Source organism: Cherax quadricarinatus, chromosome 76 (genome assembly GCF_038502225.1).
Source record: "Cherax quadricarinatus isolate ZL_2023a chromosome 76, ASM3850222v1, whole genome shotgun sequence".
Taxonomy (NCBI): Eukaryota; Metazoa; Arthropoda; class Malacostraca; order Decapoda; family Parastacidae; genus Cherax; species Cherax quadricarinatus.
Window position 1 is genome coordinate 21,220,530 of NC_091367.1, and position 16,079 is coordinate 21,236,608.

Sequence of the window (16,079 nt, forward strand, 5' to 3'; positions counted from 1 at the left end):
TCAATATTTATTTGTGCAAGAAAGGTATAAAATACCGACAATATGAAAGTTAAGACACATGTGCAACATCTGGATATCTTTATTGTAGACGTTTCGCCATCCAGTGGCTTTATCAATACAGATTCTAGGACATAATAGGAAGACAGTAGAACTATATACAAAAGATGAGGTAATCAGTCCCTCGGCCTTGGAGTTAGTGTTCGGTAAGACATATGCAACAGTTAGGTATATTTATTTTGAAACGTTTCGCCTACACAGTAGGCTTCTTCAGTCGAGTACAGAAAAGTTGATAGAAGCAGAAGATACTTGAAGACGATGTAATCAGTCCATCACCCTTAAAGTTTTGAGGTGGTCAGTCCCTCAGTCTGGAGAAGAGCATTGTTCCGTTGTCTGAAACAATATGAAGTTGAAGTGACAGAATCGGGCCTTATATAGTGCCAGGAGGTGAGACGTAGGTTGATTTGGGAGGGCAGGTCCTTCTCAAACCCAGCCGTTCTCACTAGTAGAGGTTGTCGAAGTAGATGGTCTGTACCAAGATACCCTTGTGTTGCAGTGTCTGACAGAATGAACATTAAAATGGTATAAAATACCGACAGATTGTTAGGTAAGACACATATGCAACAGTTAGGTATATTTATTTTGAAACGTTTCGCCTACACAGTAGGCTTCTTCAGTCGAGTACAGAAAAGTTGATAGAAGCAGAAGATACTTGAAGACGATGTAATCAGTCCATCACCCTTAAAGTTTTGAGGTGGTCAGTCCCTCAGTCTGGAGAAGAGCATTGTTCCGTTGTCTGAAACAATATGAAGTTGAAGTGACAGAATCGGGCCTTATATAGTGCCAGGAGGTGAGACGTAGGTTGATTTGGGAGGGCAGGTCCTTCTCAAACCCAGCCGTTCTCACTAGTAGAGGTTGTCGAAGTAGATGGTCTGTACCAAGATACCCTTGTGTTGCAGTGTCTGACAGAATGAACATTAAAATGGTATAAAATACCGACAGTTAGTGTTCGGTAAGACACATATGCAACAGTTAGGTATATTTATTTTGAAACGTTTCGCCTACACAGTAGGCTTCTTCAGTCGAGTACAGAAAAGTTGATAGAAGCAGAAGATACTTGAAGACGATGTAATCAGTCCATCACCCTTAAAGTTTTGAGGTGGTCAGTCCCTCAGTCTGGAGAAGAGCATTGTTCCGTTGTCTGAAACAATATGAAGTTGAAGTGACAGAATCGGGCCTTATATAGTGCCAGGAGGTGAGACGTAGGTTGATTTGGGAGGGCAGGTCCTTCTCAAACCCAGCCGTTCTCACTAGTAGAGGTTGTCGAAGTAGATGGTCTGTACCAAGATACCCTTGTGTTGCAGTGTCTGACAGAATGAACATTAAAATGGTATAAAATACCGACAGATTGTTAGGTAAGACACATATGCAACAGTTAGGTATATTTATTTTGAAACGTTTCGCCTACACAGTAGGCTTCTTCAGTCGAGTACAGAAAAGTTGATAGAAGCAGAAGATACTTGAAGACGATGTAATCAGTCCATCACCCTTAAAGTTTTGAGGTGGTCAGTCCCTCAGTCTGGAGAAGAGCATTGTTCCGTTGTCTGAAACAATATGAAGTTGAAGTGACAGAATCGGGCCTTATATAGTGCCAGGAGGTGAGACGTAGGTTGATTTGGGAGGGCAGGTCCTTCTCAAACCCAGCCGTTCTCACTAGTAGAGGTTGTCGAAGTAGATGGTCTGTACCAAGATACCCTTGTGTTGCAGTGTCTGACAGAATGAACATTAAAATGGTATAAAATACCGACAGATTGTTAGGTAAGACACATATGCAACATATGTCTTACCTAACAATCTGTCGGTATTTTATACCATTTTAATGTTCAGTTAGTGTTCACAGCATCGTGAACACTAACTCCAAGGCCGAGGGACTGATTACCTCATCTTTTGTATATAGTTCTACTGTCTTCCTATTATGTCCTAGAATCTGTATTGATAAAGCCACTGGATGGCGAAACGTCTACAATAAAGATATCCAGATGTTGCACATGTGTCTTAACTTTCAATATTTATTTATTTGTGGGTGAGTAAGTGGTTTTTAAGAGACTTGAATTTATAAACACTGTTTTTTATATTCACAGGTAATGAATTCCAGATTTTTGGGCCTTTTAGGGGGGATTCGTGCAATTTCCGCGCGCGCTCAACCAAAAATCGAAAAATTATGGAAGTTGAGTTATATATACCGAAAAATAGCTTAACTCTTTGGCAACACAATGGTACCAGAATCAATGTTCTACGACGTTTCTACAAGAAATTAGTCATTTATATCAGGTATTGTGACTGTGATATTGGTAGCGAGTCTGCTCACAGCCCATATATATTTTGGAAATATTTCCTTGTTTTTTATCGCTTTTTCTTGCAATATTCTTTCTAATAATGAGGTATGCCACGAAACATCTAAGGTGGCAAATTGCTTTAATTCATACTACACATCTGTTGCATCAACACTAGTAAGTAAACTACCAGCTGCATCAAATACCTTTAACACAGACTCTGATAAATTTCAAACATACTATACCAATAAAGGAGTAACCCCAAACAGTTGTCATCTAGTAAGTGTATCTCATGACTTTATTCAAAAAGAACTAAGCAGGTTAAACCCAACTAAGAGCACAGGCCCTGATAACATCCCGTCTAAGTTCCTAAAAGATGGTGCTTCTGAACTGTCAATCCTTATTGCTCACATAATAAATCTATCAATCACCACTAATACCGTACCGGAGGGGTTCAAGGAGGCCAGAGTTACTCCTGTCTTCAAGAAAAATAGTAGGTCTGATGTAAGCAACTATAGGCCTGTTAGTATACTCAGTATAATATCTAAAATTCTAGAGAGGGCGGTGTATTCTCAAGTAGTTAAGTACCTTAATGGCAACAACATTCTCCATAGCTATCAATCGGGCTTTAGAAGATCCTACTCAACCGACACCTCCCTTATTAATCTGATGGATTACCTGAGAACTGAAATGTCAAAGGGGAACCTCATAGGTATGGTAACCTTAGACCTGCAAAAGACCTTCGATACTGTCAACCACAATATATTATGTAATAAACTTCAAGCTATCGGTATAGGTTCTGTAGACTGGTTTAAGTCCTACCTTAGCAACAGGAGACAAATAGTCAAAATCAACAAAACAGAATCAGAACCCCTGCCGATAACATGTGGAGTTCCCCAAGGTAGTATTCTGGGTCCCTTATTATTCTTATGTTATGTCAATGATATGCCTATCAGTGTCAAGTGCAAACTCCTACTGTATGCAGATGACAGTGCTCTGTTAGTGTCAGGTAAAGACCCACAAGATATTGCTAATGTTTTAACACTGGAACTGGAGTCCTGCAGCAAATGGTTAGTAGACAACAAACTATCATTACACCTAGGGAAAACTGAAGCCATTCTCTTTGGCACGAAACATAAACTGAGAAGGGTAAATAATTTTAATGTTCAATGTAATGGGGAGCCCATCACTTTGGTTTCATCAGTAAAATATTTAGGAATCCTCTTTGACCCATGCATGTCAGGAGAATTGATAGGGAACAGTGTAGTAAAGAAAGCGAATGCACAGACAAGCACAGTGTCTACCTACTGAGGCTCGCAGGACCCTATTGTCTAGCCCTTATACAATGCCATATGGATTACACTTGCTCTTCTTGGTACTCTGCCTTGACAAAAAAACTGAAAGATAGACTGCAAATCACCCAGAACAAAATCGTAAGATTCATCCTGGGGCTGGGACCAAGAGAACATGTAGGCCAGGATGAATTACAGCAGTTGGATATGCTGAATGTTGAAGACAGAGTAAAACAACTGAAGCTAAATCATGTTTATAAAATTGCTCACAAACAATGTCCAGAATATCTTGCTGTCAATTTTGTCAAGGTTGGGAACCAAAGCAATCATAGTACTAGGGGGAGAGAGCACAACTTTGTAGTACCCACAGTCAGTGGCCAGGCTTCAAACACCTTTTATTGTACAGCAATAAAGGAATGGAACAGACTACCCGCACATGTCAAAGCCAGTCATAGCATGAACCAGTTCAAGAAGACTGCCAAAAGGTGTCTGATGAATGTAGCTACAGAAAGGGAGGGGAATGATTTTCTATTTTTTAGCTAACATACGTGTAAATTTTACCTTATTCCTAGTAATGACCCTCGTATTGTAGATAGTCTTAATGACCTTGGTGTAGTAGATAGTCTTTTTAGTATGATAATAAGATGTTATCTTCATTGTAGAATAATAAGAAAATATTATAACCTTTATATTATAATAAGGTAAAAGGACCCCAATGGAAATAAGTCACTCTGTCTGACTTTTTTGGGTTATCCCAGGTTCACTACACATATGCTGCTATGTATGATAATTCTATGTAACTGTATTTGTGTATACCTGAATAAACTTACTTACTTAATATAATAACTGACTATTTGGCATCATAAAACAGAAGGCGGAGCTTATCCGTAGACTTAGAGACAAACAGGAACCACATGGGAATGCTCGGCAGTGTTCCCGCTCCCGAGAGAGCCAGGAGAAATCACTTCATTATTACGCTTATATCAGCTTATATATAAACTCCACGGCTTATTTATCTATCAGAATTGATCTAATATGATATAATAAACACTCTAAATAACATACAAACATGTTATATACTCTAAACTGAAAAAAAATAGGCCGTAATATGGCGAGAGATTATCGGGAATATTTCGATATAAATGAGTTACTGCTCTCCATGTCGTATTCTTTGGTCTCTGAGTAAGAGAAAACGATGTTTTGAAGAGGATAACTGCACTAGAACATCAGTTTACTAAGAAATGCACCCAAACAAACGCGATTTTCGCGAAATTTCTTTTTTTTTTGAGACGGTGGGCCGGCCGGCTCCCGGCCGATATCTCGGAAGTAACTTATTCACCTAAGGTATCTATTTCTGCCTTTATTACTTAATTAAATGGAATAATAATCAAATAAATTGTAGAATAATGATTTCTCTAATTTTCTCCAAGCTATTTTTGGAAATATTCTAAATACTTTCGGAGTTATGTGGGAGGAAAGGGCAGATTTTTTTGCAACATTCCAGGAACTAACAAACTTTATTTTTTTGTGAAATAAAGATAAGTTATTTAGAGGAAAGGCGTTGGGTAAACTTCGTATAAGCATTGCTCTCTCGGCACCAAGTGTCCAAACAACCTTATGTCTTCCCATATAGGAATAAATCGCCCCTCAAGGGCATTTTCAGCAAATCAGTCCTTTTTCAGTCTTTTCTCAGTTGTCGTTTGAGGTATATTTTTGATAAATATTTTCAAGAAAGAGTGAAAACACTTTGTCTTGTGCACCAAAACTGAAGGAAATCGGACGGTAAACAAAAAAGCTACATTTTTTTGGACGAGGGCCCCCTTATGTGCATTGAGTTTTTGCATAGTGTGAGATGGACACGAACGTCAGTGATCTGTGTCTTGTGTTATGGTCATGTGTTCTGTTGAGGTTGGTAAGGAGACTTCTGAGGGGAGGGTTTATATCAGAGTTAAGTGTTCTGTGTATGTAGTAGGTACAATAATAAGTATGGATGTTTTGTATTGTGAGTAGGTTTAGTCTTGAATATTGGTGGAGTGTGCTGCATGTAGTGGGAATTTATCATTCTGACTGCAGCATTTTGTTGGGTAATTAATGGTCTTAGATGGTTTGTTGTTGAGCCCCATGCACAAATTCCATAGGTGAGATAGGGGTAAATAAGTGAGTGATATAGGGCCAGGAGGGCTGACTGTGGAACATAGTACCGTATCTTCGATAGTATGCCTTCGATAGTGTGCCCTCTTCTGAAATTTGTCCTTGATAGCGGCTACATAACACAAAGGCATGGCACAAGGCACAAAACCCATTGACATCTAGCCTTGATTGTCGGCTCGGGTCATCCGACACAGGTGAGATAAGTGGGGCAGCACTGATCTTAAACAGATTTTTCATTCAATCCTGCACTTGTACTTACACTGGTCCCCTTCCACTTGTAAGTGACTCGCAATCTGCTACACCATTCTAACAGCCGTTCCCCAGTTATCACCTCACCAACCTTTCATGGTAGTTCTCTTCTAGCGACTCAACTGCTTCACAAGTGTTATGGTGGTCAGAGGATCACAGTACCTCTGTTCGTCAGAATCTCTACTCGTGTTAGGACCACTGTCTACTCAGTGTGTCAACAGTGACGTCCACTTGTAACAATCCTCCCCCACCATCGTCATCAACAACGTCTCAGCGTTCCAAACCATGACTGAGCTACATGCCCAGAACATCAGCACGGCACCATTCTCCACTACATAACTGTGTACATACTAACTTGTCACTAATTATTCATATATTTCATTTTTCATTTCTTTGCTTCATGTAGGATTAATTTCACGTTTAAGTGCTATATAGTCTTTATTAGTATTACATATTAATAAAATTCAAAATCTTATTACCTTATCATTGATTTTTTATCTTTACATTTCCATAAGGAAGAACCAGCCTTATCAAAAACTCTAGAGGGTCTGATAGGGATGCTGAACCCTCCCAATTTGAACTAAACAATTTACAATTCGAGACATATCAATAAATTTACACTTAGTTATAAATCAAAATCTAAAAGGAGCAGTGTTACAATGTCATACCTATATGATTAATAAAATAATTTTTCTCCTATTATGTAAATCAGATTTAAAAATGTATACATGCGAAATCACCATATATGAGACTCGGTTTTTGTATGTACAGTGCTGCTGGCTTCTTAAACATTATTAACATTTTTGGGTTACAATTTGATATTAGAATCACATAGTTTTACGTACAGATATTTATTTCTTGAACCAGAATTTTTCTTTCCTTTTTGTATATATCGATGCCTACGAATGATAATGAAGAAGAGAAAAAAATAATTATCCAAACACATGTGGCAGTTTTCAAGGAATGGCTATTATACTGAGAATAATAATGGGTTAACAACGTCACATGCCAGTAATAAATGTCACAAGTTATGGTGACGTCGGATTTCATCTTCCATTTCAACCGAATCTAATAAAATTTCTCAGGGAAGCTCTCACAGGTCTAACATCCAGCACTGACTCGCTGGTTTCAGAGGATGATGCTGGGTGTCCGACAAATCCATCACGTTTGCCGAATCTCAGAAAGTTGCGGTTGCGGCCGAAGCGCAAAAAGCCTCGGCTATACCCACGTTTGTTTACGTCCTTTGTATCCTCAGAAGAGAATTCGTTAATCATTTCATCATCTGGGCTGATATCTCTGGCCCAGGCGGAGGGGCTGTAATAAGGTAGTGATACATATACACCTGGAACAGCTCTCTTCCAGCGCTGAGAAGTTATCTTCCCTGATTCTGAGGAATTATTGTGGGACGATGACACGTTTCTCTGTACTTGTGTGGTTGAGGGTTCAGATGTAGTTTCCAGGGACTTGGATTTCACGCCGCAGCCATCGTGTGACAGGGAACTGAGCTGACAGTCGACGGAGCGACCGAACCTCAGGAAATCGCGTGAAGGATCACGACCGAAACGTAGGAAGTTGCGACTTCGCTTCTCAATCATGTCAGTGAGTTCCTCGTTGCCATTGTTGTGGTAGTCGTCGTAGTCACTGCGTCCGAATCTGGCAGCACGGAAATGTTAGTTTAATTATACATTTTGTGATTATGTGGTGTGCTTGGTTTTTAAGAGTTTTCGTTATTTTACTTGCAATGGTTCGGTAATATATTTCCAGTGAATTTGCAAATTTAATTAAAAAGTTTATGTAAAGTTTAATTTCATTTATTAGTTGCTCTTTCCTATTATATATTCTAGTCACAATAAGATAAAAATTGAAGTTAATATATTCAACGCTTTCATATTTTGAAAATTTAGATTCCATAATTAAGTAAAATGTTTATATTAAAAATTAGAAGTCAAAAAATCCGAACAGAAATTTGGAGTAAACGATTTTTAATCTCAACTGACCTGAGGAAATTGCGGCCTCTTTTGTTCTCCACATTATTGCTACCAGATACGGAGAAGAAAAAGAAAAAAATAGATAATTAAAAGTGAATAGAATGATTATTAAAATAAGTTATTGAATCTGTGGATGAAAACAAAAATTACCAAGTTGAAAATTATTCCAGTCCTCTCCAAGATATACTTTGTCCTGTATTAATTCCTACAAATATTTGAATGCTCTCTCCCGTATATACACTTTTCCCTAAATTATCACTACATGCAATTACATCTACATAAATATTTTGATTAAACTGAGTGAGAAACATAAACGTAGTGAGAATAATCAGGATGACGAAGGTTTATGCGGATTTTCTAAGTAGTCAGACACGGTTGTAATGAAAATTCAGAGACAATGAGAAAGAAATACCTGGCGTTGTGCACTTCCAACGATTAGTTCATTGACCATGACAGCGCCCGTCACCAAGTGGCACATTGACCATGCCAGTGCCCGTCACCAAGTGGCACATTGACCATGCCAGTGCCCGTCACCAAGTGGCACATTGACCATGCCAGTGCCCGTCACCAAGTGGCACATTGACCATGCCAGTGCCCGTCACCAAGTGGCACATTGACCATGACAGTGCCCGTCACCAAGTGGCACATTGACCATGCCAGTGCCCGTCACCAAGTGGCACATTGACCATGACAGTGCCCGTCACCAAGTGGCACATTGACCATGCCAGTGCCCGTCACCAAGTGGCACATTGACCATGCCAGTGCCCGTCACCAAGTGGCACATTGACCATGACAGTGCCCGTCACCAAGTGGCACATTGACCATGCCAGTGCCCGTCACCAAGTGGCACATTGACCATGCCAGTGCCCGTCACCAAGTGGCACATTGACCATGACAGTGCCCGTCACCAAGTGGCACATTGACCATGACAGTGCCCGTCACCAAGTGGCACATTGACCATGACAGTGCCCGTCACCAAGTGGCACATTGACCATGACAGTGCCCGTCACCAAGTGGCACATTGACCATGACAGCGCCCGTCACCAAGTGGCACATTGACCATGACAGTGCCCGTCACCAAGTGGCACATTGACCATGACAGTGCCCGTCACCAAGTGGCACATTGACCATGACAGCGCCCGTCACCAAGTGGCACATTGACCATGACAGCGCCCGTCACCAAGTGGCACATTGACCATGACAGTGCCCGTCACCAAGTGGCACATTGACCATGACAGTGCCCGTCACCAAGTGGCACATTGACCATGACAGTGCCCGTCACCAAGTGGCACATTGACCATGACAGTGCCCGTCACCAAGTGGCACATTGACCATGACAGTGCCCGTCACCAAGTGGCACATTGACCATGACAGTGCCCGTCACCAAGTGGCACATTGACCATGACAGTGCCCGTCACCAAGTGGCACATTGACCATGACAGCGCCCGTCACCAAGTGGCACATTGACCATGACAGTGCCCGTCACCAAGTGGCACATTGACCATGCCAGTGCCCGTCACCAAGTGGCACATTGACCATGCCAGTGCCCGTCACCAAGTGGCACATTGACCATGACAGTGCCCGTCACCAAGTGGCACATTGACCATGCCAGTGCCCGTCACCAAGTGGCACATTGACCATGCCAGTGCCCGTCACCAAGTGGCACATTGACCATGCCAGTGCCCGTCACCAAGTGGCACATTGACCATGACAGTGCCCGTCACCAAGTGGCACATTGACCATGACAGTGCCCGTCACCAAGTGGCACATTGACCATGCCAGTGCCCGTCACCAAGTGGCACATTGACCATGCCAGTGCCCGTCACCAAGTGGCACATTGACCATGCCAGTGCCCGTCACCAAGTGGCACATTGACCATGCCAGTGCCCGTCACCAAGTGGCACATTGACCATGACAGCGCCCGTCACCAAGTGGCACATTGACCATGACAGCGCCCGTCACCAAGTGGCACATTGACCATGACAGTGCCCGTCACCAAGTGGCACATTGACCATGCCAGTGCCCGTCACCAAGTGGCACATTGACCATGACAGTGCCCGTCACCAAGTGGCACATTGACCATGACAGCGCCCGTCACCAAGTGGCACATTGACCATGACAGTGCCCGTCACCAAGTGGCACATTGACCATGCCAGTGCCCGTCACCAAGTGGCACATTGACCATGACAGTGCCCGTCACCAAGTGGCACATTGACCATGACAGTGCCCGTCACCAAGTGGCACATTGACCATGCCAGTGCCCGTCACCAAGTGGCACATTGACCATGCCAGTGCCCGTCACCAAGTGGCACATTGACCATGACAGTGCCCGTCACCAAGTGGCACATTGACCATGACAGTGCCCGTCACCAAGTGGCACATTGACCATGACAGTGCCCGTCACCAAGTGGCACATTGACCATGACAGTGCCCGTCACCAAGTGGCACATTGACCATGACAGTGCCCGTCACCAAGTGGCACATTGACCATGACAGTGCCCGTCACCAAGTGGCACATTGACCATGACAGTGCCCGTCACCAAGTGGCACATTGACCATGACAGTGCCCGTCACCAAGTGGCACATTGACCATGACAGTGCCCGTCACCAAGTGGCACATTGACCATGACAGTGCCCGTCACCAAGTGGCACATTGACCATGACAGTGCCCGTCACCAAGTGGCACATTGACCATGACAGTGCCCGTCACCAAGTGGCACATTGACCATGACAGTGCCCGTCACCAAGTGGCACATTGACCATGACAGTGCCCGTCACCAAGTGGCACATTGACCATGACAGTGCCCGTCACCAAGTGGCACATTGACCATGACAGCGCCCGTCACCAAGTGGCACATTGACCATGACAGTGCCCGTCACCAAGTGGCACATTGACCATGACAGTGCCCGTCACCAAGTGGCACATTGACCATGACAGTGCCCGTCACCAAGTGGCACATTGACCATGACAGTGCCCGTCACCAAGTGGCACATTGACCATGCCAGTGCCCGTCACCAAGTGGCACATTGACCATGACAGTGCCCGTCACCAAGTGGCACATTGACCATGACAGCGCCCGTCACCAAGTGGCACATTGACCATGACAGTGCCCGTCACCAAGTGGCACATTGACCATGACAGTGCCCGTCACCAAGTGGCACATTAACCATGCCAGTGCCCGTCACCAAGTGGCACATTGACCATGACAGTGCCCGTCACCAAGTGGCACATTGACCATGACAGCGCCCGTCACCAAGTGGCACATTGACCATGACAGTGCCCGTCACCAAGTGGCACATTGACCATGACAGTGCCCGTCACCAAGTGGCACATTGACCATGACAGTGCCCGTCACCAAGTGGCACATTGACCATGACAGTGCCCGTCACCAAGTGGCACATTGACCATGACAGTGCCCGTCACCAAGTGGCACATTGACCATGACAGTGCCCGTCACCAAGTGGCACATTGACCATGCCAGTGCCCGTCACCAAGTGGCACATTGACCATGACAGTGCCCGTCACCAAGTGGCACATTGACCATGACAGCGCCCGTCACCAAGTGGCACATTGACCATGACAGTGCCCGTCACCAAGTGGCACATTGACCATGACAGTGCCCGTCACCAAGTGGCACATTGACCATGACAGTGCCCGTCACCAAGTGGCACATTGACCATGACAGTGCCCGTCACCAAGTGGCACATTGACCATGACAGTGCCCGTCACCAAGTGGCACATTGACCATGACAGTGCCCGTCACCAAGTGGCACATTGACCATGCCAGTGCCCGTCACCAAGTGGCACATTGACCATGCCAGTGCCCGTCACCAAGTGGCACATTGACCATGCCAGTGCCCGTCACCAAGTGGCACATTGACCATGACAGTGCCCGTCACCAAGTGGCACATTGACCATGCCAGTGCCCGTCACCAAGTGGCACATTGACCATGACAGCGCCCGTCACCAAGTGGCACATTGACCATGACAGTGCCCGTCACCAAGTGGCACATTGACCATGACAGTGCCCGTCACCAAGTGGCACATTGACCATGACAGCGCCCGTCACCAAGTGGCACATTGACCATGACAGCGCCCGTCACCAAGTGGCACATTGACCATGACAGTGCCCGTCACCAAGTGGCACATTGACCATGACAGTGCCCGTCACCAAGTGGCACATTGACCATGACAGTGCCCGTCACCAAGTGGCACATTGACCATGACAGTGCCCGTCACCAAGTGGCACATTGACCATGACAGTGCCCGTCACCAAGTGGCACATTGACCATGACAGTGCCCGTCACCAAGTGGCACATTGACCATGACAGTGCCCGTCACCAAGTGGCACATTGACCATGACAGTGCCCGTCACCAAGTGGCACATTGACCATGACAGTGCCCGTCACCAAGTGGCACATTGACCATGCCAGTGCCCGTCACCAAGTGGCACATTGACCATGCCAGTGCCCGTCACCAAGTGGCACATTGACCATGACAGTGCCCGTCACCAAGTGGCACATTGACCATGACAGTGCCCGTCACCAAGTGGCACATTGACCATGACAGTGCCCGTCACCAAGTGGCACATTGACCATGACAGTGCCCGTCACCAAGTGGCACATTGACCATGACAGTGCCCGTCACCAAGTGGCACATTGACCATGACAGTGCCCGTCACCAAGTGGCACATTGACCATGACAGTGCCCGTCACCAAGTGGCACATTGACCATGACAGTGCCCGTCACCAAGTGGCACATTGACCATGACAGTGCCCGTCACCAAGTGGCACATTGACCATGACAGTGCCCGTCACCAAGTGGCACATTGACCATGACAGTGCCCGTCACCAAGTGGCACATTGACCATGACAGTGCCCGTCACCAAGTGGCACATTGACCATGACAGTGCCCGTCACCAAGTGGCACATTGACCATGACAGTGCCCGTCACCAAGTGGCACATTGACCATGACAGTGCCCGTCACCAAGTGGCACATTGACCATGACAGTGCCCGTCACCAAGTGGCACATTGACCATGACAGTGCCCGTCACCAAGTGGCACATTGACCATGACAGTGCCCGTCACCAAGTGGCACATTGACCATGACAGTGCCCGTCACCAAGTGGCACATTGACCATGACAGTGCCCGTCACCAAGTGGCACATTGACCATGACAGTGCCCGTCACCAAGTGGCACATTGACCATGACAGTGCCCGTCACCAAGTGGCACATTGACCATGACAGTGCCCGTCACCAAGTGGCACATTGACCATGACAGTGCCCGTCACCAAGTGGCACATTGACCATGCCAGTGCCCGTCACCAAGTGGCACATTGACCATGACAGTGCCCGTCACCAAGTGGCACATTGACCATGACAGTGCCCGTCACCAAGTGGCACATTGACCATGACAGTGCCCGTCACCAAGTGGCACATTGACCATGCCAGTGCCCGTCACCAAGTGGCACATTGACCATGACAGTGCCCGTCACCAAGTGGCACATTGACCATGACAGTGCCCGTCACCAAGTGGCACATTGACCATGCCAGTGCCCGTCACCAAGTGGCACATTGACCATGACAGTGCCCGTCACCAAGTGGCACATTGACCATGACAGTGCCCGTCACCAAGTGGCACATTGACCATGACAGTGCCCGTCACCAAGTGGCACATTGACCATGACAGTGCCCGTCACCAAGTGGCACATTGACCATCAGTGCCCGTCACCAAGTGGCACATTGACCATGCCAGTGCCCGTCACCAAGTGGCACATTGACCATGCCAGTGCCCGTCACCAAGTGGCACACCATGCCAGTGCCCGTCACCAAGTGGCACATTGACCATGACAGTGCCCGTCACCAAGTGGCACATTGACCATGACAGTGCCCGTCACCAAGTGGCACATTGACCATGACAGTGGCACATTGACCATGACAGCGCCCGTCACCAAGTGGCACATTGACCATGGCACATTGACCATGACCATGACAGTGCCCGTCACCAAGTGGCACATTGACCATGACAGTGCCCGTCACCAAGTGGCACAGTGCCCGTCACCAAGTGGCACATTGACCATGACAGTGCCCGTCACCAAGTGGCACATTGACCATGACAGAGCCCGTCACCAAGTGGCACATTGACCATGACAGTGCCCGTCACCAAGTGGCACATTGACCATGACAGTGCCCGTCACCAACACATTGACCATGACAGCGCCCGTCACCAAGTGGCACATTGACCATGACAGTGCCCGTCACCAAGTGGCACATTGACCATGACAGTGCCCGTCACCAAGTGGCACATTGACCATGACAGTGCCCGTCACCAAGTGGCACATTGACCATGACAGTGCCCGTCACCAAGTGGCACATTGACCATGACAGCGCCCGTCACCAAGTGGCACATTGACCATGACAGCGCCCGTCACCAAGTGGCACATTGACCATGACAGCGCCCGTCACCAAGTGGCACATTGACCATGACAGCGCCCGTCACCAAGTGGCACATTGACCATGACAGTGCCCGTCACCAAGTGGCACATTGACCATGACAGTGCCCGTCACCAAGTGGCACATTGACCATGACAGTGCCCGTCACCAAGTGGCACATTGACCATGACAGTGCCCGTCACCAAGTGGCACATTGACCATGACAGTGCCCGTCACCAAGTGGCACATTGACCATGACAGCGCCCGTCACCAAGTGGCACACATGCCAGTGTCACCAACCATGACAGCGCCCGTCACCAAGTGGCACATTGACCATGACAGCGCCCGTCACCAAGTGGCACATTGACCATGCCAGTGCCCGTCACCAAGTGGCACATTGACCATGACAGTGCACATTGACCATGACCATCACCAAGTGGCACATTGACCATGACAGTGCCCGTCACCAAGTGGCACATTGACCATGACAGTGCCCGTCACCAAGTGGCACATTGACCATGCCAGTGCCCGTCACCAAGTGGCACATTGACCATGACAGTGCCCGTCACCAAGTGGCACATTGACCATGACAGTGCCCGTCACCAAGTGGCACATTGACCATGACAGTGCCCGTCACCAAAGTGGCACATTGACCATGACAGCGCCCGTCACCAAGTGGCACATTGACCATGCCAGTGCCCGTCACCAAGTGGCACATTGACCATGCCAGTGCCCGTCACCAAGTGGCACATTGACCATGACAGTGCCCGTCACCAAGTGGCACATTGACCATGACAGTGCCCGTCACCAAGTGGCACATTGACCATGACAGTGCCCGTCACCAAGTGGCACATTGACCATGACAGTGCCCGTCACCAATTGGCCATTCAGCCGTGACAGTGCCCGTCACCGTGGCGTGGCCATGACGATGCCCCGTCTGCGTGGCGCATTATTATGACGGTGCCCATGCCGTGGCACATTGACCATGCAAGTGCCCGTCACCGTGGCATTGACCATGAGCGGTGCCGTCTGCGTGCTTTATTGGCCATCGACCAGTGCGTCACCAAGTGGCGTGTGTGCATGCCAGTGCCCGTCTGCGGTAACGACCTCACCGCGGTGCCCGTCACCGTGGCACATTGACCATGACGGTGCCGCCCGTCTGCGTGGCACATTAACCATGCCGGTGCCCGTCACCAAGTGGCATTGGCCATGACGGTCTCCCGTCACCAGTGGCACGTATTATGGTGCCCGTCACCAAGTGGCACGGTGACCATGCCAGTGCCCGTCACCGTGGCTGATGACCATGACAGTGCCCGTCACCGTGGCGTGTGCAACGTGCCCGTCACCGTGCGGTAACCTGTAATGATGCCCCGTCACCAAAGTGGCACATTGACCATGACAGTGCCCGTCACCAAGTGGCACATTGACCATGACAGCGCCCGTCACCAAGTGGCACATTGACCATGACAGTGCCCGTCACCAAGTGGCACATTGACCATGACAGTGCCCGTCACCAAGTGGCACATTGACCATGACAGTGCCCGTCACCAAGTGGCACATTGACCATGACAGTGCCCGTCACCAAGTGGCACATTGACCATGCCAGTGCCCGTCACCAAGTGGCACATTGACCA

The 16,079-nt window shown here is 47.3% G+C and overlaps 1 protein-coding gene across 1 annotated transcript in view; it reads right to left on the reverse strand.

Moving 5' to 3' along the window:
* LOC128703727 (FMRFamide neuropeptides-like) overlaps nucleotides 1-13,854 on the reverse strand; it is a 55,315-nt gene extending 41,461 nt beyond the window's left edge. The window contains exons 1-3 of the mRNA XM_070101397.1: nucleotides 13,772-13,854; nucleotides 7,120-7,675; nucleotides 6,502-6,602 (exon numbers count right to left, since the gene is read on the reverse strand). Of these exons, the coding sequence (XP_069957498.1) occupies nucleotides 6,502-6,602; nucleotides 7,120-7,675; nucleotides 13,772-13,854 (740 nt within the window). The remainder of the gene's footprint in view (nucleotides 1-6,501; nucleotides 6,603-7,119; nucleotides 7,676-13,771) is intronic.
* Between the last annotated feature and the right edge of the window lie 2,225 nt (nucleotides 13,855-16,079).